The sequence below is a fragment of the Lonchura striata genome, chromosome 14 (genome assembly GCF_046129695.1).
Source record: "Lonchura striata isolate bLonStr1 chromosome 14, bLonStr1.mat, whole genome shotgun sequence".
Lineage (NCBI taxonomy): Eukaryota > Metazoa > Chordata > Aves > Passeriformes > Estrildidae > Lonchura > Lonchura striata.
Genome location: NC_134616.1, coordinates 8,422,739 through 8,447,280, shown reverse-complemented (window position 1 = coordinate 8,447,280; position 24,542 = coordinate 8,422,739). Strand labels below are relative to the sequence as shown.

Genomic DNA, 24,542 nt, shown 5'->3' with positions numbered 1-24,542 from the left:
TCCTTGAAATAGAGGGTAATTTCAAGCATCTTATTTCTGCCCAGAGTCCAAGAGAAACATTTTGAGTGCAAATGAAATTATGTGTCCTTTGTGCTAAATACACTCTGTTCATTAAATAAAGCACACTCCATCTGAGATTTTCACGAATTATATTGAAGGAAAATGTAATTTACATTTAGTAAGACTTCATTACACTTTTTCTCTACTTCAGAGGAAATTCATGCTTGATTCTTAAAAGCAAGCTGCATGATCCACATTTAGGAAAGGAATAAAATGATCACAGGAATCATTTTGGTTGGGAAAGAACTTTGCATAATCTAACGCAATCTGTGAAATATAGAAATGCAGTGAAAGGAAAGGTATGTTGGCAACTGTAGGAGTAAGGAAGCTTGATAACATGATACAGAGAAAGCCCTGCTAGCACAGAATTCTTCTACTTTCCAGCACCCACCTTGCAATGACTCTAGTGACAGCACCAATGGTAACCCCTGCCATCAGTGCCACTGAATGTTTCACATCAGGAGATGCATAACAGTCAATGCCATGGGCATTTAACACATATATTGCAGTCGTGTTAAGTGTTCAGCCCTGTTGTAATTACTTTGTGATAGGCACCTTGTGGGATTTTGCCATCTGTGCTTCAGTAATGTGCAATCTGTGCTATTGTTTCTACTCCACTTCACCAGAGTCCTGAGCCGTTCTCTATTGCATAAGTTCCAGCAATCTCACCAGTTTCTTTTCTACAACCCTGTGTTACTTAATTGCCTTGTGAGAAGGTGAAAGAAGGTCCAGCACAAATCTGAAAAATAGAAGATCCCAAACCAAAAATCGAATTAATCTCTACTTCTCTTAACGTGTTCATGAATTCAACAGAGTTCATCCAGCACCTTCTCTCCAAAGCCATTTGGCTCTCTCTGTGCACTCTGATAACATCCCATGTGCAATTGATGGAGACAGGTTAGGAGACTGGCAGCAAGACTCCTTATTTAGAAGTGATCTTGCCCATGCAATGATTAGCTGCTCTCAGTAGTTCTAAATAGTCACCATGGGTTAGTTACAAGGTCATGCCTGCAGCAGAACCTGTTGGAGCAGCTGGAAAGAACAGGAAGGCACAGCCAGTAGTTCAGGATTTTCACTGCTCTCAAAGTCAGAGGAGCTGCAGTCATGGCCAGCTCCATCTTGGTGCCAGTAGCATGACCTGTCAAACACGGGACTGTTCCGAGTCATTGAGGACTTAATAGGTTAAAATCAAAACCACCAGGAACGAGCCAAGATCATCTGAGTGCCTCAAAATTCATTTCCCTTTCAGCATGGTCACAGCATTTTGCTTAAAGCTGTGATTGTGTTGTCCTTCTTTCTGAGTCATAAAAAGAATTCATGTGATGAATTCCAGTTATTTACTGCTAATATAAAAATGCTAAACTTTGTGCAGAAAATGTCCCACAAAGGCAGTCCTAACAGTGCTAGGCAGGGTTTTCAAAAAGTGGTGTTCATGGTGGTAGTGGCCAAAGGGGGAGGCATCCAGCTGCTGAATCATTCCACAGCATTTTCCCAAAAGAAGCATTTCCTGCTTGAATGGTAATAAATAGAAAAAAGCTCTTTGTTATTGGCTAATGACTCCACACAAGTTCTGAGTTTACCAAGTTGGAGTTTTTTGAGACTAAGCATTCAGTGTTTATTTTAAAAGATAGAGATACTTATCCTTAGGCAACATCTCATTGCAGTAGCTTTATTTCTGTTAGAGCAAACAACAAATGGAGGTGCAATCATTTTGTCAGCTTAAACTGAGAGGAAGGAAATAACACAATAGGCAACTGATGGAGAAGTGTGTTTTGACTGACTGGTGGAGCACACTACAATAGAGCTAATCAGGAAACAGGGTCCCTGTATAAACACAGCCTCACAAAATTGCATTTTTATGAATGAGTTGCTTCATGTGATTTCCTACTACTTTTCACCTTGTGTGGTAATTTTCTGCTGTGCCAAGAAAATGAAAAGCAAGGATTCTTATCTGGTAGCAGGACTTGCTGGTATAGTGCGTTAGAGGTTCTGTCCACAAGGTCCAAGGGAGAACCCTTGGCTTTTTAAACAAGCTTTTAATTTAAGTGAAGAGTTTGTTCCCTGTCAGCCAAACTAGAGCTGTCACATTTCCATTTACAACTGCACAATTGGCTCTCACGTTTGCTTCGTTGTAAGCAGCAACATGAAAAGATAAAGCAGTAGCACGTCAGGCCTGAAGCATTTTACTGCAGCCTCTGAGAAACTTCTTGGCACAACCTGGGATTTCAGGTGAGACAAAGGGAGTTCGGTACATATATTTTTTAAAGGTAAAATGCTGAGCTTCTCATAGCAACATATGCCCTCTGGTTAATATATTGATTGAGAGCTTTGTATGCAGTTAGCTCCGTCGTCATCTGTGGAGTGCAAGCTGCAGTATCACTGCCAAGGTTTGTCTTTGCCAAAGTAGATCTAAGCCATGTCTGGAAGCATATGTATTTGAACTGGGAGTGAACAAAAGCTTAACTTTGGGTATGAGCTTGTTTCAGATTAAGGATTTGGCATGCAGTTATTTGCCCCAGAGGATGCTATTCAAACAGATCTGTTCTGCTGTCAAAAGGTTAGCCAGATTCTTGATTGAATGATACTAGAGGCTCTGTGTTAATTAATGGTGGGAAAATGCCAGATCTTTTGATTGAAGGAAGTAGGTTGGCATGCAATTTTGTTAGATTCCCTGCATTCTGTTTAATATTTAATAATTTTTCATTTCATCATTGCAAATTAAATGAGCAAATGTCCAGGAGGTACATCAATAGCAAAATTATAGAACAGCAAATGTACTTTGGGTGCTTATCTCAAGAAGAGGGAAGTCATTATCCACCACAAGGAAGGTGAAAGCTGTTCCCCAGCATTTGACAGTTCCTAGCTACATGGGAGTTAACATTTTAGCTCCCTTCTAAGAGTTATCTGGTCTGGAAAACACTCCAGCTCTGCTGAGTGGCCCACACACAAATCATAAGCAGCTGGATCTCAGTGCATGACCCTGGTGCTGACTGGCTTCACACTGGAGCAGTTTAGGGCCTGGAGCACAGGTGATGCCTGTTGGTTTGAGCCATGCCCTTTTACATGGAACAGGGGAGGGGGATCTGCATTCAATTCAGAAGTTGTGTTTAGCTGAGCCACTCGAATTATGCAGTAAGAGACTTGAGTTCATCGTAGCAACAGTTTGGGCTCCCTGTCTGTCACTGTGGATGCTGTAAAAGTCTGACTGGAGTGGGGTGGGTACTGTGAAGCTGCTGCAGAGGGAAGGTAGGAAATAGTGTGGGGAAATAGAGCTGTGTCAAATAACAAACTGTGAAGGAACTGGGGCTTACTGAGAAGCCTGATAGTTTTTCTAGCTGGTTATCACTGCTTTTCCCTATGTAAAGATATCCTAAGGCTGTTTGTTTTCAACTGCTTTTTAGTTTTTCAAGAGAACTCATTAGTGTGTCTGAATATGGAATGACAGATTTTTGAAACAGTAAGGCTGTGTTGGGAGAAAATGAAATGAGCCTCCAGGCTCTCAGGCTTCACTGGCACTTAAAAACAGGAGCCACTCCTTTAAGGCAGTTTTCTTCTTTAGTTGGTCCTGTGAGTAGCTAAATGTTGACCTGTGCAGCACATCATGCTCTGCTTTATCTGACAAAGATCACTGTGTAACTAATTGGAGAGACCAAATCTTTTACAGGTCTCTTCTCTGCTTTTCTGCAGCATTTCTGGTATGACAGCATACTCCTTGAGACTATGACAAAAAGAGAATAAAAGCATCATGTATGCTGGGAAGGGAAATGCACCTGTGTGAAGAGCTGCAGAGGATCACAGAGTATTGATCTGTACAACACTGTCTCTTTAAAACTCTTATGGACAAGTGGAGTGACAAGCATTGTTGAAATCACAGCAACGTGATTATTATCCTAAAGTCTGTGTTACTTTTGAATGGGGTGAATATAAGCATGGGAGAAAACAGCACTTTAGACAGTTCCTGAGCAATCTGGCTGCTAAACAGCCTCTGGCCATGTTTACCAGTCTCTTTTGGGAGGCACTTGCATTGCCAGGTGCCTCTGGGTAAAGAAATGTCTTTCCAGCTTGTCATCCACCACCTGTGACTTCCTGCCATGCCCCAGGTAGTGAGTGCTGTTCTCCTGGGACAAGGTACAGAAGCCTTCCCTCAGTGTCAGTTCTGTATCTGCCCGTGTCTTCCATAAACAAATCCAGCCAAGGCAGTCCCAGCCTAGATGATGAAATCCTGGAAAGACGAGGAAAGGCAAAGCAACCCCTTAGGCTGCTGCACTGTCAGACCCAGTACCTTCCAAAGGTGGGTCTGTCCAGGTGGCCACAGGAATTGCTGCCTTGGGAAGCTGATGTCATCCTTACTCTAGTGGCTTCACCATGTAATTGCTGCTGCTCAGAGCAGCCCAGGGACATGCCACATTCCATGGCATTTGGAAGGGAAAAAAAAAAAATGTGTACACAGCTGAATCCCAGCTCTTCCCTTGATGAGGTAGATTCAGTTTCATAGCAGAATTACTGCCCCTTTGATAATAGGAAGAACATTTGCAGTACATTTAATTGTTTTAATTTCATGTAGCTTTGTGGGAGGTCAAGAGTTTATACTCTTAGCTTTGTTAAATACATGTTGATACAGTAACAGCACTAACTTTTTGTTCTTCTTTCCCTTGAGCAAAGCTGGAAATCAGTGCCACATGTCTATAAACTGTTCCAAGAGTAAAGAAACTTATTATAGAGAAATTGGAATTTGAATAAATGTTGGTTTTCGACTTCTGTCAAGTACAGAGATCATATAAGTCTATAGCCCCTTGTAGTTGAAAATGTCTTGTATTGCCTTTCTGTTTAAGAAGGATCAAAAGTGAATTTCATAAGGTGAATAAGTGATCTGATGCCTGACCTCTAAAATAAGAACAGCCTTTGTTTATTCAGTAAACACATCTGACACTGAAGAGCCAGCAGTTTGTTGCCTTCTCAGCTGAAAATCCCTTTGAGCCATCTCAGTTCCTGTGGAAAGAGCTCTGACAGGCTGCCAGTTCATTATGGTGATTATTCTCCAAGAAGAACATGGCAGATCATAATCATTTGAAATGTGACATGTAGGAGCACATTTAGAAAACTTCCAAATGTTGCAAGTAAAGCTGAGGGAAACAAGCCCTGGTCGGATTGGGTTAGAAAGGGTGTAGGTGGGAATGGGATATGAAGAGAATATTAAGTAAGGAAAGCCTGAGCACACTGGCACAGCATGGACGAAGCTGCTGCAGAACTTTTCTGCATATTCTACAATGAACAGAGTACAACTTACTACCAGAAAATAGAAATAATAATGTAAAGAAAGCATAAAGGTAGCAAGAAAAGCCTGAAAAATTGAAGAAAAGACTAAGGAAAAAACCCTGTTGTAACTATACCAGAAACTGACACTGATGCCATTGTGCATGTGAAATTGGTTTGTAGGTTGACAATTGTTGTTTACTTCGCAAACTCTGGTCAAATAATTTCGGGTGATGAGTTTTTACAGGAAGAGTTTGAAGGTAATTTTTAAATGCTTAATTTCACATGGTGCAAAATACTGTACTTTATTAAAAATACTTCTCCCCATTTTTAGGAATACACAGTAATTTATTGCAAGCTAAACTAAATTTACAAAACCTATTTGTACAGTCTGGCCCTAAGTTTCAAAAGGGGCATGAAGTCTGTGCTTGTAATTATGCTTTCTAATAGTTGTGCTATTTGCTTGCTGGAGCAGTCCCTTGGCAGGACAAGGCTGGGGTATTGTTTCCTGCTCTCAGATGGAGATATTTCTGCACAGCAGGAGACAGGGTCCCCAGTAAGGCTTTGAGGGGAGGTCTGGGTACCCCACCTGCTGGGTGGGAGTCTAAGCTCCTTGGAGCTGCTGGGGTCCTTCAAGCACAATTATGTGCAAGTTTTCTATGTATTGTTTTGGACATGCATAAATGGGACACGTGGGACAACAGTCCTGCATGCTGGGACTGGTCACACTGAGATAGATTTGTCTGGCACTTCAAATTCATTATGTTAACTTTGCAATGTGAGGGTCTAAACTCTTTGTTCTAGTTATTACATGTAAGTTAAAAGTGAGAAATTGAGTTTGTTTTACTGCTTTGTGCTAAAAATGTAATTCTTGAAACTGGTCATTTCTCTTGAGTCAGGGGATCACCATGGCCACAAGGTAGGTGGTAACAGATTGGCTGTGTAACAGCTGTAGTAGGTAATGAATGTTTACATGCCATCAAGTATACAAACATTTGATTGCTTTTCTTTTGCAGTCATTGGTCTCAATTTTTCCATTTCATTTTCTTTTCTAGCTTTACTCACAGACAAACCTCCAAAGCCATTGTTCCCCATGGAGAACCAGCCAACTGTTATAGATGTCCAGCTGGGTAAGTCCCCTTCTGGGAATAATAGATCCTAAACTTCCACTCTGGTAGCAGATGGGATAAATTCAAAGTAGTAAGAAAGGTTTAGTGGTAGTTATTACATGCAAATCAATTTGCAGCTTCTCATTTATAACCATAGAATTTACTGCCACGGCAATTTAAGGGAGTGAACATCAGGGGATGGCAGTACTAATTGGTTACAATGGGTATTAAATATAAAACACTCATGCTCTTCTTAATATATGAGTAAAATATGTCTACATTGGTGTTGTATTGGTCAGTTGATGTTCACCCTAAGACAAATGTTCTCATAAAATAAGTGCTGATTCCTTTTAAAAGTTAGTGTAAAGCATTGAATTTTTAGGTTGTTCTGAATGTGTACCAGAAAGGGCTTTTGACTAAAATGCTTGTATGCTTTTCTCACTCCTGTTATATATTCTTCTGTGAATGCACATCTCTGAATCTCAGCTAGCAGCCTGTATTTTCTGTCATGTTAGAGAGTTCTGCTAACTTGGGAGAGCTGTAGGGCATTGTGATACTGAAAGAACTGCTCAGCATTGAGATTCCAGAGAGTTTTTTTCGGTGAGTTGAAAATAGATTTCTAATTTTAAGAGACAAAATTGGAGTTGCTGTTAAGGACTGTGGCACCATGAGTTTAAATTGCAAGAGGTGTATTACATATGGGGATTATTCACTCAGTGCTGAAACTGTGGCACTTCCTTGTTGAGCTTGACTCTCTTCCTCCTTTATACCAAAGCTGTCTAGAATTCAGAGGTGGAATGGTGTTTAATGACAAGCAGAGTCAGTGTGAAATATCCAAGGAGGGCTGGTGACATTGTGGTAAAGCTGTTTGTATTTGTGAAATTCTACGGGGCTCTACTTGAGATGAGTACAAAGACACATCCTTGTTCTTAAATGGGTGCCAAACAATGTCAGAGGAGCACTGTGGATGCTGTGAAGTATTTAAAAATGGGGCTTGAATTCTTGAATGTGAGAATATAAATTATTTGTGACCCTAGTGAATGTTAATGATTAGCTTTCTTTCATACACCTCAATTGACTCAGGAGTCTGTAAGGGCTTGCACAGGAAAGACAGCAGTGGATCTGGCCAGCAGCCAGGGCCAGATGAATTCTGCAGACAGGTGCATATCTGCATTTTTAGATTCCCCTCCAAAGGCCTCAAATATCTGTAACTAAACAGAAATTGCCCCTAAAAGAGAATATAAAATGGATCTGAAGACATAGTTAAAATCCTACCTGAGTTAAAAGCAAAACACAGTCACTGAAGTTTGGATCAGTCCAAAAGGCTGAATTCAGTCTCCTGGTCTAAATTCTTAAAAGTCAACTTGCTAATGATTTCCTTTGGGAGCATGCTGTCCCTGCATACATCTGTGTAATAAATGCACTCAGAGTGCACATTTTTGTTTCCTGCATTTTCATTTCATCTTCATTTTCTCTTCCAAGTTCCCCTGTTCCAGCAGGACTCTGTTGATTTTGCACTGAATTCTTTGTTGTTGTTGTTTGTGTGAAAACATTTTGTTTTGGCTGATTAAAAAAATTAAAACAAACCCCCTCCTCTCCATGGAGATGTGACTCAGTAATAGGATTTTGGAATATCTCTAGAGGGAAGTACAAATCTTGCATTTTTATATGCTGGAATGTAATCCATTAGTTGTCCCTTAAGATCAGAGAATTTACATATGGTGCTTTTTTTTTCTGATATGTTAATAAGTTTGGTTATTGCCACTAAACCATATTGATATGAGAGATCCTTATCTTCTTTTGCAGTAAAGTTTATTGATTTCACTTGTGATTTAACATGGCAAATAGATAAAGCTGGAAGATGTCAGGGAGCACCTTCATCTCCTGGAGGCCACCAGCAGCTTGGGGCAGGAAGGCTGAGCTGGCCTCTGGAATGTGCCTGAGCCTTGAGGGACTGGGAATTATTTGCACAACAGAAGGTGGAGGGAAGTTTTATGTAAGGACCCATAAGGTCACTTCATTGAACTCTTATTAAGCTCCTAGGAGTTTTGAAAAATTGGAATTAATCAATATTTGATTACATATTAAAAGAAAAATTCTGTTTTAATTGCCCTTTAGCCCATGGAGTCAAATCACACAATATGGCTGATTTTTCAGGAGTTATGCAAGTATGAATGTGTCACTAAGCTACAAAAGCAATGGAGTTTAATCCATCTACTTGTTCTTCAGAGATTATTTTAGTTTTCTATTGGAAAGCTAATCTTTAAAGAAATAGCTGTCTTTTCTCTATAAATAGAGGGGATTAATAATTATTTACTGTCTTTATCCTTAATGATTTGCACAACACAATGCAAAATCTCCCTAGGCCTCTAGGCAGTGGCCTAACTATTTAGCAGCTTTTTGGCCTGTCTGCAAACTTCAATATTCACCTTTTAGCTTTCAGATCTTATAGGAAGTTTTAGTGAAAATAGGTATGCACCATTCTTATTGACTGTGGATAAAAGAGCTCCTTCAAGCTTCAAACATGGTTAAGGAGCAAGAGTGTATTTTGTATTTTCTGTTTTTCTTTGGAATATGACAGAGATCTAAAACCAATCTTGTCAAGATTAGAGAGAAGCAGAAACTGGAATTTGCTTCTTTTTAGTTTTCTGTATTTGCTTGTGGTGGAGAAACAGAGCCAGAGACGGGGGAGGGTTGACAGGAGGACAGAAAAGAATCCCAGGGGAATGGAGAAATAGTCCAAAACAATTTCACTCATTTGCTTTACCAAGTCATATAATCATTTCTTCTCTGGGCCAACCTAGAAAATAATGGCTGATTTTTTTGTTATTTTTCTGTTGTTGGTGTTGTCCATTTACTGCTTCCTTTTTGTAAAAAAAAAAAAAAAAAACCAAAAAACAAAAAATTAGGAAAAAACCCCAAACTTTTTTTTTTGCATTGAGGTCAGTATAAAAATAGTTCTTGATTGCATGGTATGTGGCACATTTAATCTTTCTCTACCTTGGTATTAAGAAATATATAGTGTATGTTTTGCAAAGATATGGCATTATTCTGATAATAAAATGTTCCTCCTCAAAAAAAAAAAAAAAAAATTCCTGAGTTGTCTTCATAACATTAAAATAAAATTTGATAGTACAGGCCAAAATACACAGCTCTTATGCCCAGGAGATGGGGTGGCTTTGGCAGAAGGCCTTGAAGACCATCTCCCATGTGCAGCTCTGACTGGGAATTTATTAAAGTGTGATTCATGGTTGAGTTGTTCAAAGGCCCCTTTTTCAGAGCCCCTTTTATGTTACTTTGACCATATAAACCTAAGTGTGTTTATGGATTGTTTAGAGAATTCCTTATGTCATTTAGAAGAGTAAAAATCGAGACCTCATTCAGGTGTCTTGGGGCTGTGAGCAGTAAATTTAAGATCTGTTATCTGCTTTCACATACAGCTGCCTGACAGCAAGTGGAGCATGCTGTGCTGTAAGGCCAAAGATGACATGTTGGTAACGTTGCTCTGCTGATTTCTTAATTCATTTGTTGCATTCTTTTCCAGCTAGCTTTGTTGACTCTTAGTGCTTTGAGAACATGGAAAGAAGGAAAAACACTCCTTTGTGTTTTGATTCCTTGATTACAGAGTAGGTTTCTCCTCTGAATTTGCAGTTTTAGTAACACCAAGAAGCAAAATCCCACTGATCCCTGGGAGCTGTTGTGCTGCCAGCTCTCAGCTGGTGTGGAAACAGTGGGGCAGAGGCATTTGTGGGGAAAAGGAAGCACAGTTGTGCTCTGCTGATTTTTGGCTGGACACAGATGTGTAAGGATCTATATCTAGCCAGTCTATGTATAAGCAGCTGCCAGAGTTCTCTAGCTTGCACCATAGCTGCTATTTTTCATTTGTGTCTTCCACAGAGTATCAAAAAAGGTAAAAATACAATATCAAAATAGGTGCTAAATCTGTTAATTCTGTACCATGTATTACAGTGAGTGCAGTGTTAAGTTTGTCTTCTTATGAATGAGTTAGATAACTGGAATGAATTTTGCATGTTTGGGTCTATATTAATTGAATATATAAATTACATATCATTTGCTTTTCAGCTATGTCCTGGTTTTGCTTTCAGGTGTTTACTTAGGAAATGTAGCAGGAGTCTTACAAAACAAAGCAAGAGTCCTCTGTGTTAATTCATTTACTGAACAGAAAGGATGTCAAGGGGTTTAACTTGCTTTTGTCATGGTACTTTCTCTGTTTCTAAAGATGCTGAGAAAAGAAAACACGTAGTTTATGAGGATTGTCATTATTCCTAATAGCTGAACTGTTCAGAAAGATTTTGTTTCTAAAAGATTTAACAGCACAATTCCCTGGGACTCATTATTAGGCAGATCAATAGAGATCAATAGAGCTACTGTAAAACAAGTGCAAGGGAATGTACAAAGTTACATCTGCTGACAGGTATAGGAGTAGACTAAAAATAGTCAGGAGTAAAAAAGCCCTTTTGGTTAGTAGCAGTGGCTGGAAGGAATTATTTGAGGAGTGAAAATTCATGCATTTACTGACATTTTAAATATACCACTTCACTTTCCACAGTCTTAATTTTCACAGAGATGCCACTTCTCTTCTTAAATAATAATTTTTAACAAAGAAAGCCCTGCAAAATGTTTGAGGCATTCATTTCATACCAAGCCTGTCTATTCAAAACAATCCAGCACTGTCTCATTACAGATTTGCTCATTAAATTCTTGCATTCTTTCATATTTAAAGATACAGGTACTTGATAAGCAATTGAATAGAGTGGTGATCTTGGACAGAAAGCAATACAGATAATTTGAACTGTAAAATGCTTCAAATAGAGCAAGTGATTTGAAAGTGAACTTGGTAAGAAATTCTTATCTAGTGTGCTTGCAGTGTGGAAAGAGCACTGATACTTGTCCATGGTGAGACCTCTTGAGTGTTGTGGACATGCCTTTTGATTTGAGGTTTGATTAAAGGGCCATGTGTGACAACTGCTCAGGGATGTAGTGGGTACCTAGAAAAACCAGGGTTCCTGCATGTTGGTTACTCCATGCTGCCTTTCTTTCCTCTCCCAGCTCCTCCCAGACATTCTCCAGCCTAGGGCTTGGCAGGGGCTCTCAGAGGGAGGTCTGGGTTTCTTTGAGCGGGGTCAAACTGAGCTTTGCACCTCCCGGCTCGTCTGGGATGGCAGATGAGAGGCAAACATTGAGGAATCAGAGGGGACCTGATCCAAGTGGGTCCTGAGTCAGCAAAGAGGCTGTCTGAAAGTTACCCACAGAGACTCATTGTTCTTTCCAAGTGCAAGGCCTGAGTGGGGGATAAGTGACAGTCTCACCCCAAATCATTTCCTACTGCCTTATTCCGTCCGTGTGCAGTGACCTACGTCACCTCAAAAATTCAGGTCTGAATGACAGAGCAGAGGGAAGGACTAAAGGCAGAGGAGACCTGTGGGTAGTGTCCCCTCCACCCCAACACCAGCAAAAATTTGGTTCCCTCTATCCCCAGTTGTCCCCACGATGAACTTTCATCTCAAAGCTGTGTCTCCCTGTACTGTTGCTGTCTGGAGGAGCAAGCTGGTACATTCACTGCTGTCTCCTCCACATGTGCTTCCAGTCATCCATGGCTCTTCACTGCATCCACCTCCTCCCACAGATAAGCTGGGACATCCCTGCTCTTCCCACGGGTGGACCAAACCTGACACGTTGTTCCCCTCCCTTCACCAGCTCATGGACTTGCTGTGTGAATCACCCCAGGCTTGGTGCTGGAAAATCCTCTCCTCCCAGCAGTGCGGACTCATGTACCACAAGCTCCATGGTTCTGCACAGAAGTACATAAAGGAGCAATTTTCACTAGGAAATAAGAAACTGAAGGGATGGTCTTTAGGACCTGCCTTCCTTTGCAGCACAAAGGATACAGCTCCACAGCTTTTTCAGCTGTACATGCCTGTAGGAAAGGAGGCAGGATTTACATCTATTGCAATCATTCTGTACTAATCTACAGGGAATATTAGAGACAAATTGTCTGACATTTAGGTTTAGAAGTAGTTCCCTAAATACCCAAAGTGTAGTACTGCTAATGCTTTGATGCTAATTTGGTCTGTTGTTAATATCCCTGCTTCTCTTGGGATAATGGTGAAATGCTGCACTTCAGAGATCTGGGCTGGGATCTGTGGTTCAGCTGGTGTAAATCCACTGTTGTTTTGCCTTTTGTATGGTTAATCCATGTTTTTATCTGTGGAACAGTACAGTTCATTGGATGCTTCTTTCTTTTTTTTAATGGACTTGAAAAGACAAGACAAATTCTGACTGCTGATCTGTGATTTTTACACCCATTGGGATCCATGGGATTGGCACAGATATGTCAGAAATCAAGATTTAGCACTTTCCAGTTTTTTTTCTGCACTTCTATAAACTATTGCTTATGTTGGGTTCAGTGGATGTTAGGTCAGTATATGCTCTTAAGGCAATATGAGTCTGCCTATATAGAAAAAATTGATTAATTGGTGTCAGATAGACACCCTTGCAGTTAGTTTTGAAACAGAAATACTATAGATCAATGTGTTGTTTTCTTTTTGTTCCAAGAAAGTGGTTAAGAGGAAGCACTTCAGTATATCCTGACTTACAGTTGTCCCAAGGAACTCATCCAAGGGCATTAGCTAACTTATGATGATTGAGGAATGCCTCAAATCACCTTGCTCCAGTAAATCTTCCTCTGAAAGTGGTGACTGTAGTGTGAGGGTATCCAGGACATGGACCAGTAGCATTTCATTAGGATTAAACTGCCATCAACCAATGCAAACATTATTTCAGCTGACACAGACATGCAGCTGTGCTGAGCTTGGCTAAAGGATCTCTTGTTTGGTTTCTCAATTTACTTCATTTAACTGGTGTCTAGGAAATGGGCACAAATTTGTTTCTGCAAAAATGAAGTTCAGTCCATGAGAAGCAGAAAAGATGGTCTTGGTGAAGAGCAGGGGCTTAGGGCTGTTGGTAAGAGTTGTGGGGCTTTTTTCTGCTGTAACTCTCCTGACCTTGACCAGGGCCCTGCCCTCATTTAAGGTGAGGATATTGCTTCTCTGGTTTTCAGGAACATTGTGACAATAAAATCACCTGGTATTGGGGAAGTGCTCCAAGAAGGGCAAAGGAGGAGTACAGATAGAAAAAGCTTTGACCTGGATTTTTGCCTCAGGGACCTTGCCTTTTTGGGCTCTGAGCCTGACTGCAAACACAGACATTTAACTTCACCATCCACTGACATATGCTATTGTGCATTGGAAGTCAGACAATATTAATGTTCCAGAAAAGAGAACCACAGGGCAAAGTTTGCACCATTTTCCATGCTTGTTGGAAGCACTGTCACTGAAAGAAATTCATGTGCTGCCATTTTACATTCCCTCTACAGTGTTTGTCATGTGAATGAGTTATTAAGCTATGAATGCCTCATATATTCTGTAAATTACAGAGTAGAAACATTCAGCACTACTATTTTGACCTTTTCAGCATTCTGTGATTTGCTGGACATGCCATTCCACATCTTTTGTTTACAGCCTCACTAAAACATAGGGATGGAGCTGAGTGGGCAAACAGTCAAAATATACGGGGCTGGGAAAGGTCAGGGTCATGCATCACAGCACTGCTGTTCAGTGGGCAGGGAAGATTAAAATCTAGACTAAGTGTTCTCTTGATTTTTTCCTCCTTCACTGAAAAATAATAGAAAATTGTATTTTGTAATCTGTTCCAAAGGCAGCAATGCAGAAAATGAAGACTGATGGTATAATTTTTATTTCTTAAAATTTCAATACCGTAATGTCATGATCTTAGAGGCCGTGAAAATCAAAGCTGTCATAGTCCTTCAAAAGAAGTGAAATGGAATTCTGCTCACCAAATCTTTGCTTCATTTAATCCACGTTTGATAAATGTTGCTCTTACCTTCATCCTCAATACCCTTGTGCTTGTCTCATCCAACAGAAACAAATAGTTTGTATTAGGTAATTGAACTTCGACCATTAGAACGAGATTGAGCTACAGTTTTTGTGTTAGATATTGCAATCCAATGACGACCAAATGAAAGACAGTCAAAGCAAGACTTCTCTTGAAATTAAGAGATATTTTTATTACCTACTGAAGACGTGTTACGTGACTTCCCAGATATCAGATGGAAAGTAAAAAATAGAGGAAGCAGTAATCTGAGGAAAGGCAGCGGAGGTGCTCTGATTTCTACCATACTCTTTTAGTGTAAAACAAGCCACGTGGTGAATGATGACTGGAACTATCTGCTACTGAGTAAGTTTTATTATCTGCTTATACTATATGAGAAGCTTACTAATTTTATCATGCTTGGCTCTAGTCCCATGAGTAAATGAATATAATTAGTCATGAAAACTTCCATGGAGATCTCATTGATGCAGTCAGGTGTGCCATTACTTCAGCTCACAGGGGCCTAAACACTTACTTGAGCAATGTTTTACATTACTTTGATACAAATTTCACTGATGGTCTTGTACACTGCATTAATTAAAAGGCCTAAGAAAATTTTATTTTATATCCAGTAGAGTTGCAAATTTAAGTGAGCTGAATATGCCACTGCTATAATATCAGTGATGAAGTTTGTAAATGGTGCTACATTGCTTTCCTGGCCAAATATGATGAAACCATTTGCAAACTCAAGTATTTTTCATGTTACTTTGATCAAACTCAGTGGTTTGAGTTGAGAATTTAAATACTTAGGATGAAGTAATTTTAATTTTAACAAGAAAAACAACTGGTGTGTTAAGTGTACTTTTTCATTACTAGTGAGATGATCAAATATTAGCAAACACTCTATTCTCTGAATTTTGTCTCTGTTTATGAAGGAAAAATTGTCCATGTGGATGTTTCCTTGGATACATCCTCTAAATGCTTCTGGACTTTACACACTATTCTGAATAATGTATTGTCAAGTCCTGAATACTCAGAGTTTGATATGTGAAACTGTTGTGATTGGACAGGCTGATCAAATCAGGATTTCTGTTTCCCAATCACACTACTGTAAGCTCTTTTTAATTATTTCCTCATCTGTTTTGATGAATTTGAAATCCAGTTTATAGATCATATTCTGCAGCCTTGTCATTCAAATTCTTGATATTAAAAAACATTGCATGCAGAAAACTGCTTTGCTGTAACATTTGAGCACTGCTCCAGTGGAGTGAATGCATATAGAGTAGGCAGAGAATTTCATTAGTAAGTGCAGTGGGTACTTGTGGCTTGGTTTTACCAGAACCCACCTGCCTTTCCTGCTTAACTCACTTTGGAAACTGAGTTGAAGAGACTACACTGTGTGCAATAAGGAATCTGCTTTACTGAGGATCATTGACCAAGTGCTTTTATTTAGGACTGTGGTTTACCTTTTCTAAATATCACCTGGCATGGTGAGTGGTGTGTAGTTATCAAGTTGTTATTCATCCTGTGGTCACCATGCCTCTGAGAGGGGATCTGCTGCATTTGAGCAGTTGTTCTGAGGCAGGCAAGCTTCAGAATATGCTGCCTCTCTGTGTCAGGGTTTTAAACCCTGCCTCTCACAATTCAGCTGATGCCTTCACAGCCTAACCTCTCTTGTGTGAAATGCCTCCTCAGTCAGAAGCCTCTTAAACAAACTTGTGATTCCAAACACCTGAATTTTTTGCGTAGTTTTGCCTGTAAAAAACGCCAGGAAATCCACAAGGGGCTCACACCACTGTAGTGTGTAACGATGGGTGTGGCTGCCTTAGAATAGCTTTTTGAGGAGGTATCAGTAAATCCTCTCCGGGAGTTTGCAAGCATCTTGTTTTCTGTGCTGATTTTGTATTAGAACATTGGTTCCTGCCTGTCTTGTACAATATTCTGTGCCAGCTGTGTAGTGAGGTATTCTATCAACATTTCAGCAAAACTGACCATGCAGATTCATTTTTTTCTGTGATAGAAGACTCTTCTGTAACTAACTTGTAAATATTGGTGTATTTGCATCATTGGCTTATTTCCTCTTCTGTAGTTATTTATCTTACAGTCTCAAACACTGAAATCCCTGTCAGAGTTTCCATTAATCTTGTTTCTATGGCCACATTAATTAAAATTACAAATATATTTTGATTGAGAGAGCTTTGGCAAACTTCTGCTGCAAATAGTATTTTTGAATTGTGATTCTGTTATCCTACATAACTAAAAAGTACATCATGTTCAGGAACATCACTTTAAGCATTCAGGGAGATATTATCAGAAGTTTGGTTTATGTCAACTTTTGGCACAGCAGAAATTAGCTGTCAAATGAGAGTAGCTGAGGGTTTAAATTATGAACAGAGATGTAAAACAGCATTGATACCTCCAGGCCCAGTCTAGCTCACTGTGTTCTGTTGCACTACAAGCCAAAGGAACTTATGTCTAGCAAGGGTATGTTCAGTCCCATGAAGAAACACCCATCATTACTGTGTTACAAATGTAGAATAATTGTTGTCTTTTGTTGTGTCAAAAAATTGACCTGATATGTTTGGGATGGTATTCTATGTTACTGCCACCATGGCATGCCTTTAAAGAAATGATGCAATCATGTGAACTCCCAAAGTGAAGCCTGCTGCCCATGGGATCTGAGTGATGACACTTCAGACACACCTTGATCTCAAGGATCAATGGGAATGATGTCTCCTGGGAGAAGGGTGCATGGACTCACGGTGACAGTGTCGTGTTCCTGCTCTGACATGAGCCTGATTTCCATCTGAGGAGACATTGCTCTCCTTATGTTCCTGTTCCTTGTGGTATGAATAGGATGTATTTTGGCTAGATCTTTGGGAATTTTAGAAACGTGTGAAGAGTTTGCTTGCTGGATTTTGTTGTTATTCTTCTAATGGAAACCAGAGAAACATTTTAAAGAAGGTTTTTGGGGATTTTTTGACCACAATAATGAATGATTAGGAGATCAAAAGTGGGCAGCAGAACAGCTGGCATGAGTAAAAACTTGTATTTTTTTTTTTTTTTGCCATGTCTCTGATTGAAATCACCAGTTTTCAAAGCTGATGCTGACTCTGTTGAATCTAATTTAGTTCCTGCATCAACTCAGTTGAAGCGTAAGTGTAACTGGGAAGGGAACCAATGTTCTCTAGCAGAATGCCACATCTGCAGTGTCAGACACGTGAGTCCCCACAAACACCTGTTTTAATAAACAGCCAATTAGCTAATTCTCAGTTATGCCCACAAATAGCATCTGTTTCTGGCCAGTTGTCTACCTGAACATAGCATCCTTCTTAATCAGTGAAAGCCTCTGTTGCATAACTAGTCTGACTCATTTTCTACCCAGAGATGGGAATTACCCACTCTGCTCTCTGCCCTTAATATCCTTGAGGGAATTGGTGGAAAATAGAAAATCTGCTGGAACAGTTCCACCCTCCCTTCCAAGGAAATAAAGCTGTCAGGGCTTTGATATGTACATAAAAATAAATACATCTTTAGAGCTGGGTGTTATTAAAATACCACATTGGGTGAACGATAATTAGTGATGGACCGGTGGAGCACCCAGGGCATTCCCACAGTGGATGTTGCTTTAATGATGGATTCAAACAAATTTACAGACATTTAGAGTGAGGTTGGATGCTGCTGAGAAAGAAACAGAAAAACCTTCCTGACACCTGGAAGCCAGCACCACACTGTCAGCTGAAAGGAGCCTGGACAGCTGATCCAAGCAAACCTGGCATCCCACTCTTCCACTGTGCTAAATATGTGTCCTGCACTCTTGGTCCATGGACTTTGAAGGGAGCCTGGCATAAGGACACAGGAAAGACTTACTGTTCTTCCTCAGGCAAATTTTGTATCTTTAGATTGAAATCCTGTATCTAGTAATAAATTTTCTGTATAAAGGCTGTGTGTACAGCCTTACAGTGCCAATAAAGGAGGCAATAAAACTATAACACTATAAAATCTCTAAATAATTTCCTGTCTTCTCCTTTGAAGGAACCAACCTCGTGGGAGGAATTGTGGTGATAGGGCTAATCCTTTTCTCTTCCTGCCATGCCCCATTACTAACTATAGAGATGCAGAAGAAGTGCATTCAGGTATTTTACTGTTTTATGGGATTACAACAGAGGCTATTGCACTTAGGAATAAAGCAACTTTTGACCTCTATGGCCTATGCATGTAGGAAGTAATATATTGTCTGCAGTTATTGCAAGTAGTAAATAGATGATACCAACTATCTGGCAGGAGTGAGGGACTAGAGAGACAAAGCAATAGCCAGATTTTGGCAGTTTTGACCTTTCAGGAGCAGCTTAGCAGCTGACCATGAACCCAACACAACAACCTGAAATAATGTAATGATATAGTCAGGGAGAAGTGACTCCCTAGCCCAGAAAAAGTGAAGCCATGTCTTAAACTTTGACATAAGTTTTTGTAAGCCAACTTGTGCTGCTTGTGAGCAAAAGACTAAATCTTTCATTCTCCATGGTAATTCTGTCCAGCAGATTGTATTTCATGGAAAATCAGCTCAGTGAAAGCCAATCCAAACTGCTTGTGGCTTGAATTATATTATTATATTATAGAAATCAAGCTGCCCAAAGTGCAGCAGAAAACAATGTGGTTCAGTGGTCCCTGATTAAAAAAAAAGTGATGGATTATTCACTTACAATACATTTTCAAAAAGCAGTATTCCTGCAGTATAAATTGTCTGATTAGTGAGAGATGAAGCAACCAGTCTCTTAAACCTTTCCTGTAACTGAGCAACCAGCAGTGGTAGATGTTTATGTTTTGAGTCCATAATGCACCCTGACAAGGGAGTTCACTGGATGGAGGTAGGCAGAAATAAAATAAAAATTGAATAAAAAAAACTGAAGCCCAGGGACAAAACTGCGGCATTCTATTTTTATTCTTGAGACAAATGGACTCACTGGGATTTTCTGAATGTCTCTCACTGAAGTTGCATATTAAGTACCTTGAAAGCAAACAATGCAGCCCAGGAGGGAGTTGGCTACTTGCTGTGCACTGAGCAGAGATTTCTCATTTCATCCATCATTCACAATGTGCTGCAGTATTTCCAGAACTACTGAACTTATCTAACATAGGGTGGAATAAGACCAAGAGCTCCATTTGCAATGTGTGCTCTGCTCTGAACTGAATATAATTGCTGGGTTTACTCCTATGGAATATTGTGTGACTGTGCACTTTGCTTTTTAGGATACATGGAATTATTAGCTTTCAGAAATCAAGAATTGGTTATTTATAAATCACAAGACTGACTTAGATATCAGACTCAAGGGACTTTTTGCCTTTTGTTTCCTGTAAATGCAGATAGCACTTTACCTGTAAGTACATCACTAGAACTGCACTTTAAGAAGTGCTATCTAGCTTCTCCATTTCCCACAGCGTATCCCATAGAGCTTATGTTAATGGATTTATGGCTTTCCACACCATCCCACATCTGACTGTACACACAACAGAGAGCAGGCTGTATAATAATTTACTCAGAGTAGCAGTAAAAAAATGCAGCTAAGTCTTGTTAGCTTACTAATATTTGGCCAATCTTGGGAGCTGGGGATGGCTGAGCTGATCTCTCATGACCTTTCCTGGTTCAGCATGCACTGTGTTATGATTTAAGAAGCTGGAGATTTTAAAAATATGTTGATGGATTTGGCAGTGTACCTCTTCTCTCTTTCTGTTCACCACTTCATAGCAGTTAATTTAAATTTCATAATCAAATTATTAATATAGCTTTCATTTGTCAGCTTCTTTAATACATTTCTGATCTTTGCTGTTGAAATGTATCAAATGTGTGTGGTTGGAGAGGTACAGTCATCTGTAGTGCCCAAAATTATGGAATTGTAGAATAGTTTGAGTTGGAAGGGACCTTTAAATGCCATCTAGTCCATCACCCCTACAAGGAGGAGGAATGTCTTCAACTAGACCAGGTCACTCAGAGCCCTGTCCAACCTGACTGTGAGTATTTCCAGGGAGGAAATGGAACAGCCTGGCAGCCACAGCAGGTTCTTACACCTGAAGAAATTGCTTCCGTCCCTGTAGTTTGCTCTCAGTCAGTGTGTGCCCAGTCCCTGGATTGTTTAGATTGCTGACAGACAGAGCTTTGGCTGCTTTGGTGGTTGAATAAAAAACCTACAAATTGAGGTTTTTTGGGGGGAGGGCAGGGAAGGGAACATGAGGACTACATTCTGCATATCCCCTCTTTGTTGCATCTTCTTGGAGGAGATTTTGGGGACTATGTCACAGAGTAGTTTCTACCACTGATATGAAATACCTCTAAAAAAACCTTTTTAGCACTTGCAGCCTTTTGCAACAGACATTGTTTTATGTTTTAGTGTCTGGCTGGCTCCAGCTGTCACATCAACCTGAGCTTTAAAAAACATTATTCTATGTGGATTTTGTGCTCCCTATTAGGACAGTGTCTATACAAACCCAGAGCACATGCAGCAAGGTTACTTCAAGATTTATTTTACAGCAATTTCATTTCTCTGGGTGCCTCGTGAGATTAAAGTCAAACTTAAAAGAATCATTTTCCAAAAGAGAAAGCAAACAGTGATTTAGATAGTCCATACCCCATCATTCACCATTCAGGCTTGGGACAATGGCAGCATTATGTCACTGTCTTAAGTGTGAATGTTGCTCTAAATTTGTATTTTCTAAAGATGGAAAGTGAAGCAGCCTTTCTCTGATAAAGGCTGGTTGTCTTTGATATCATAGATAAATGCTTTGATAGTTACTTTTTAATTGCTTTATTGCTAAAAAATTTCAATGAAGCCATAAAAGAGAAAAAAAAAGATCACCCTAATTGCCTCAAGATGGATATGTAACGCATAAATCTCTTGTTTAATGGATCTAGCAATAGACCACCTGTTTCAGTTGCCTTTACCCATTCAGAATATGAATGAATGATTCTCTCAGATGTTCACAAAGAGAAAGCACAATTGCACCATCAAAAACTCAGTGATTTTTCTTTTCACTTTTTTTTTCCTTGAGATTTGTTCATTCTTGTTCTGTGTATCAGCCAACTTTGGTACATTTAACCTTGGGAAAATAAAACCCTTTGGTGTGATGTGTTAAGCTTCATGCATTTTTGTTTTCTAGTTGTGTTTCAAATGAGAATAGAGAGCCAGCACATTAATAAAACATTGCCAAATCCCTAGAGAGTTGCAAGTATTCCTTCATGATGTGGTCCATATATATTCCCCAGTTCTGTGTCTTTTGGCATTGGTATTACTTGGCTCTGGTAGGATTTGGTTGTGTTGAGGGTATTGGAGCTCTACAGCCTGTCTTGTGATTCAATATGTTTTTAAAATAATAATTTATAAAAAAGGACTGCACAGCTTTGTGGATATGGGGTTTTCCTTTTTGTAGTCATGTGGAATTCCTGAGCCATTCTAAAGATAGGGAATTTTAGTAAGTAATCTTAGATTTCCTCTTGCAGTTTTAGTATTTTTCATTGTAATTTTTTGAGGGCAGAGGGTTTGGGTGTTTGGTTTTGGTTTTTTTGTTTTTTTCCCCACTAAGGATAGCTTAGAATACATTTCCGAAATGCTGAAAGGGCATATATTGCCAGTTACCATGTCCCAGTCATGTAAGTAACTTTCTAAGACATGATAACTTGCTGTCTTTTTAAATTAGGAGCAGCACAGTTCTGAGGTAATCTCCTCCTGTTCCAAGTCCTGGCACAATCACTTTGAGCACATCCAGAAAATCTGTTTTATGTGGTTCTTCCATGTTCCCTATGGTAACTGTGTTTAAAGATGTGCATTTTCCTTAGGAAAAATCTTTTTTCAAAGCTCAGTCCCACAACAGTTGAAATTTGAGACTCAGAGGGCCCTCTCCTGCCACTGCCAAAGAGCTTGATTTATGGTAAGTGTCCATAGTATTTTTGATCTCCATCCAGTAACTCCTGCTCTACTTCCCTGTGGGTGTCAGCTCCACAAAATCATCCAGTAGGATTTTGTGCTCACTTTGCTAAGAGCAGCTAGGCTGCCTGGCATGGGAGTGCAAGACAGAGAGAAGAGAGAACCTCTGGTCCCTGCTTTTTCCAAACTGTAGTCAACCAAATGGTAGTAGCACTGGGAGGCTCTATTGTATAGATAAATTCTATTTTTTTTTTCTTCAATTTTGTTGAAAAGTTTCAGCTGTATTGCCTGTGACAAAATTCAAATCAAAAATTGCAACTTTAAAGGAGCCACATTCAGTGTTGACAACAGTGCTGTGGTAAATCAGCTTGTGGGACATAAAAATGGCAGCTAAGAACTGGGAAAAGTTAGAGAACACTTTAGTAAAAGCTCAGAAGCCAAGAGTCAGGAAGGCTTTGCTCTGGAGTTACACTGAAATGGGGACAGTACATAGTGACACAGAGGTACAGACAATAGGCACTTTGGGACAGCAAAATCAGCATGGCCATGAGACTGTAAAAAGGATGTAAAAACAATGAGGGAGTCTGCTTGGGAAGTGTTTGGAAGAGCTGCTGTGACCAGAAGGAGTAATACAATCCCTAGGGAATACACTCATGTGGGGTTGCAGAAATTTTATTTTCACGTCTGGCACCGTGATGGGATCCTTGCAGCAGTCAGTCTCCAGGTCTGGCTGTTAGCACTTTGAGAAGCTCAGTGTGAGGAGGGCAGTCTGGGAGGCCCACAAGGAAGGATAAAGAGCTGGGAAGAGTTAGAGAATCTCTGCTGTGTCCAACACACAGCACATGGCTTAGTCTGTGAGTTACATGTACAGGGAGTTGGAACTGCTGATGGAGAGCTCTTGTGACTATTGGGTTGACATGTGTAACAAGGAGTGATTACATTGTGCTGATGCTATGAGTGCATCCCAGACTTACAGCACAGGCTTTTTCCAGAGGAGGTGATAAAGAAATGCAGCAACTCATCAGCCTGTGGCTCTCCATCAGTGTCAGTTCTCCAGTCAGGAACTGGACTTTGCCCAGTTCAAGATGTTCTGCTCTCTGACCTCCTCCTGTGGCTTGTGGAATGAGGGCTTAAAGTGGGAGATCAGAGGGCCCTTCTGCCTCTGTCCCTCCAAAAAGCTAGATGTCCAGTGTTAAACTCTTGAACCTGAAGTTATATAAATTACTTGATTTTAAAACCCTTTCAAAGTCAAGGATCTGAGCCTTGGTACATAGCCAGAGTGAAATTCCTAGTCTGTAATTGTTAATTATGTGTGAATGTGCCTTTACACGTACACCCTGTAGAGGACCAGTGCATGAGAGAAAATAGCCTAGTTCAGGCTAAAATGTGCTATTTTTAATAACTGGTCAATGCAGACTGTGTTCAAGATGTAGACCCCAGAGCCCTGGAGTTGTCTTGCTCCAGAACAAAACAGAGGTCATATACCATAGGATCCCACCCCAAAATCTCTCCTGAATCTCCAGTTTTGTTTGCTGCAAGCTAACTTGTAATAGTGGGGAATCTGGGAGATACACCTGTGTGGCAAAGGTATGATTTAATAAGTTTCAGGATTTTAAAAATTGAAGTGTTTATGCCAGCATACTCCCTGCTATATAGTTCTGCTAATATAAAGGTATCTTATTCTTCAAAATACTTTCTTGTTCTTAGTGCTGATTGTCTGTGCCTGTATGTGCACATTCTGAGGTAACAGATAGTTTTAATAAACCCCTTTGATAGTCTGAGTTTACACAAAACAAATATCACATTATGCTTACTTTTTATGCACCAACTCTATTTCTGGTTTTATTTCTCTATAAATAAAGAGCTAAGCTCTAGTTGCATATGCCTAAATGTCTAAAAAGAGGGATTTGATTCCAGAAGCTGTTGTTGTAATGAAGATATCTCTGATTTTTCTGCTAGAAAATTCCATTTGGAATCATGTTAAGGTAAGAGAGTAAAAAAACACTGTGCAAGTTAGTTGTTTCTGGTGTTCAGAATAACCTGCTTTTTTCACCCATTCTCTATTTTATGAAGTAATAAGTCTAAACCCAAAGTTTTATTTAGCTATTCCCAAGGAAATGGAAGTGTATAGTCTGATTCTGCCTCCTACCAGAGAACAGTAATATATAAAGCTTGTGGTTTGCCTAGGAGCCTGCAAAACCTTATCCTGTTGAGTAAATCTCAAGTTTGGTCTGTGCTACCTGAAAGATGAGTTCATAAATAGCTGTACCAGGAATGGACATGTTCATTGTAC

At 39.8% G+C, this 24,542-nt stretch overlaps 1 protein-coding gene across 3 annotated transcripts in view; it reads left to right on the top strand.

Annotated features, from left to right (window-relative positions):
* IL1RAPL2 (interleukin 1 receptor accessory protein like 2) overlaps positions 1 to 24,542 on the top strand; it is a 341,565-nt gene that overhangs the window by 240,419 nt on the left and 76,604 nt on the right. For all 3 annotated transcript variants that reach the window (XM_021548466.3, XM_077786515.1, XM_077786516.1), the window contains one exon: positions 6,369 to 6,443. In XM_021548466.3, the coding sequence (XP_021404141.1) occupies positions 6,369 to 6,443 (75 nt within the window). The remainder of the gene's footprint in view (positions 1 to 6,368; positions 6,444 to 24,542) is intronic.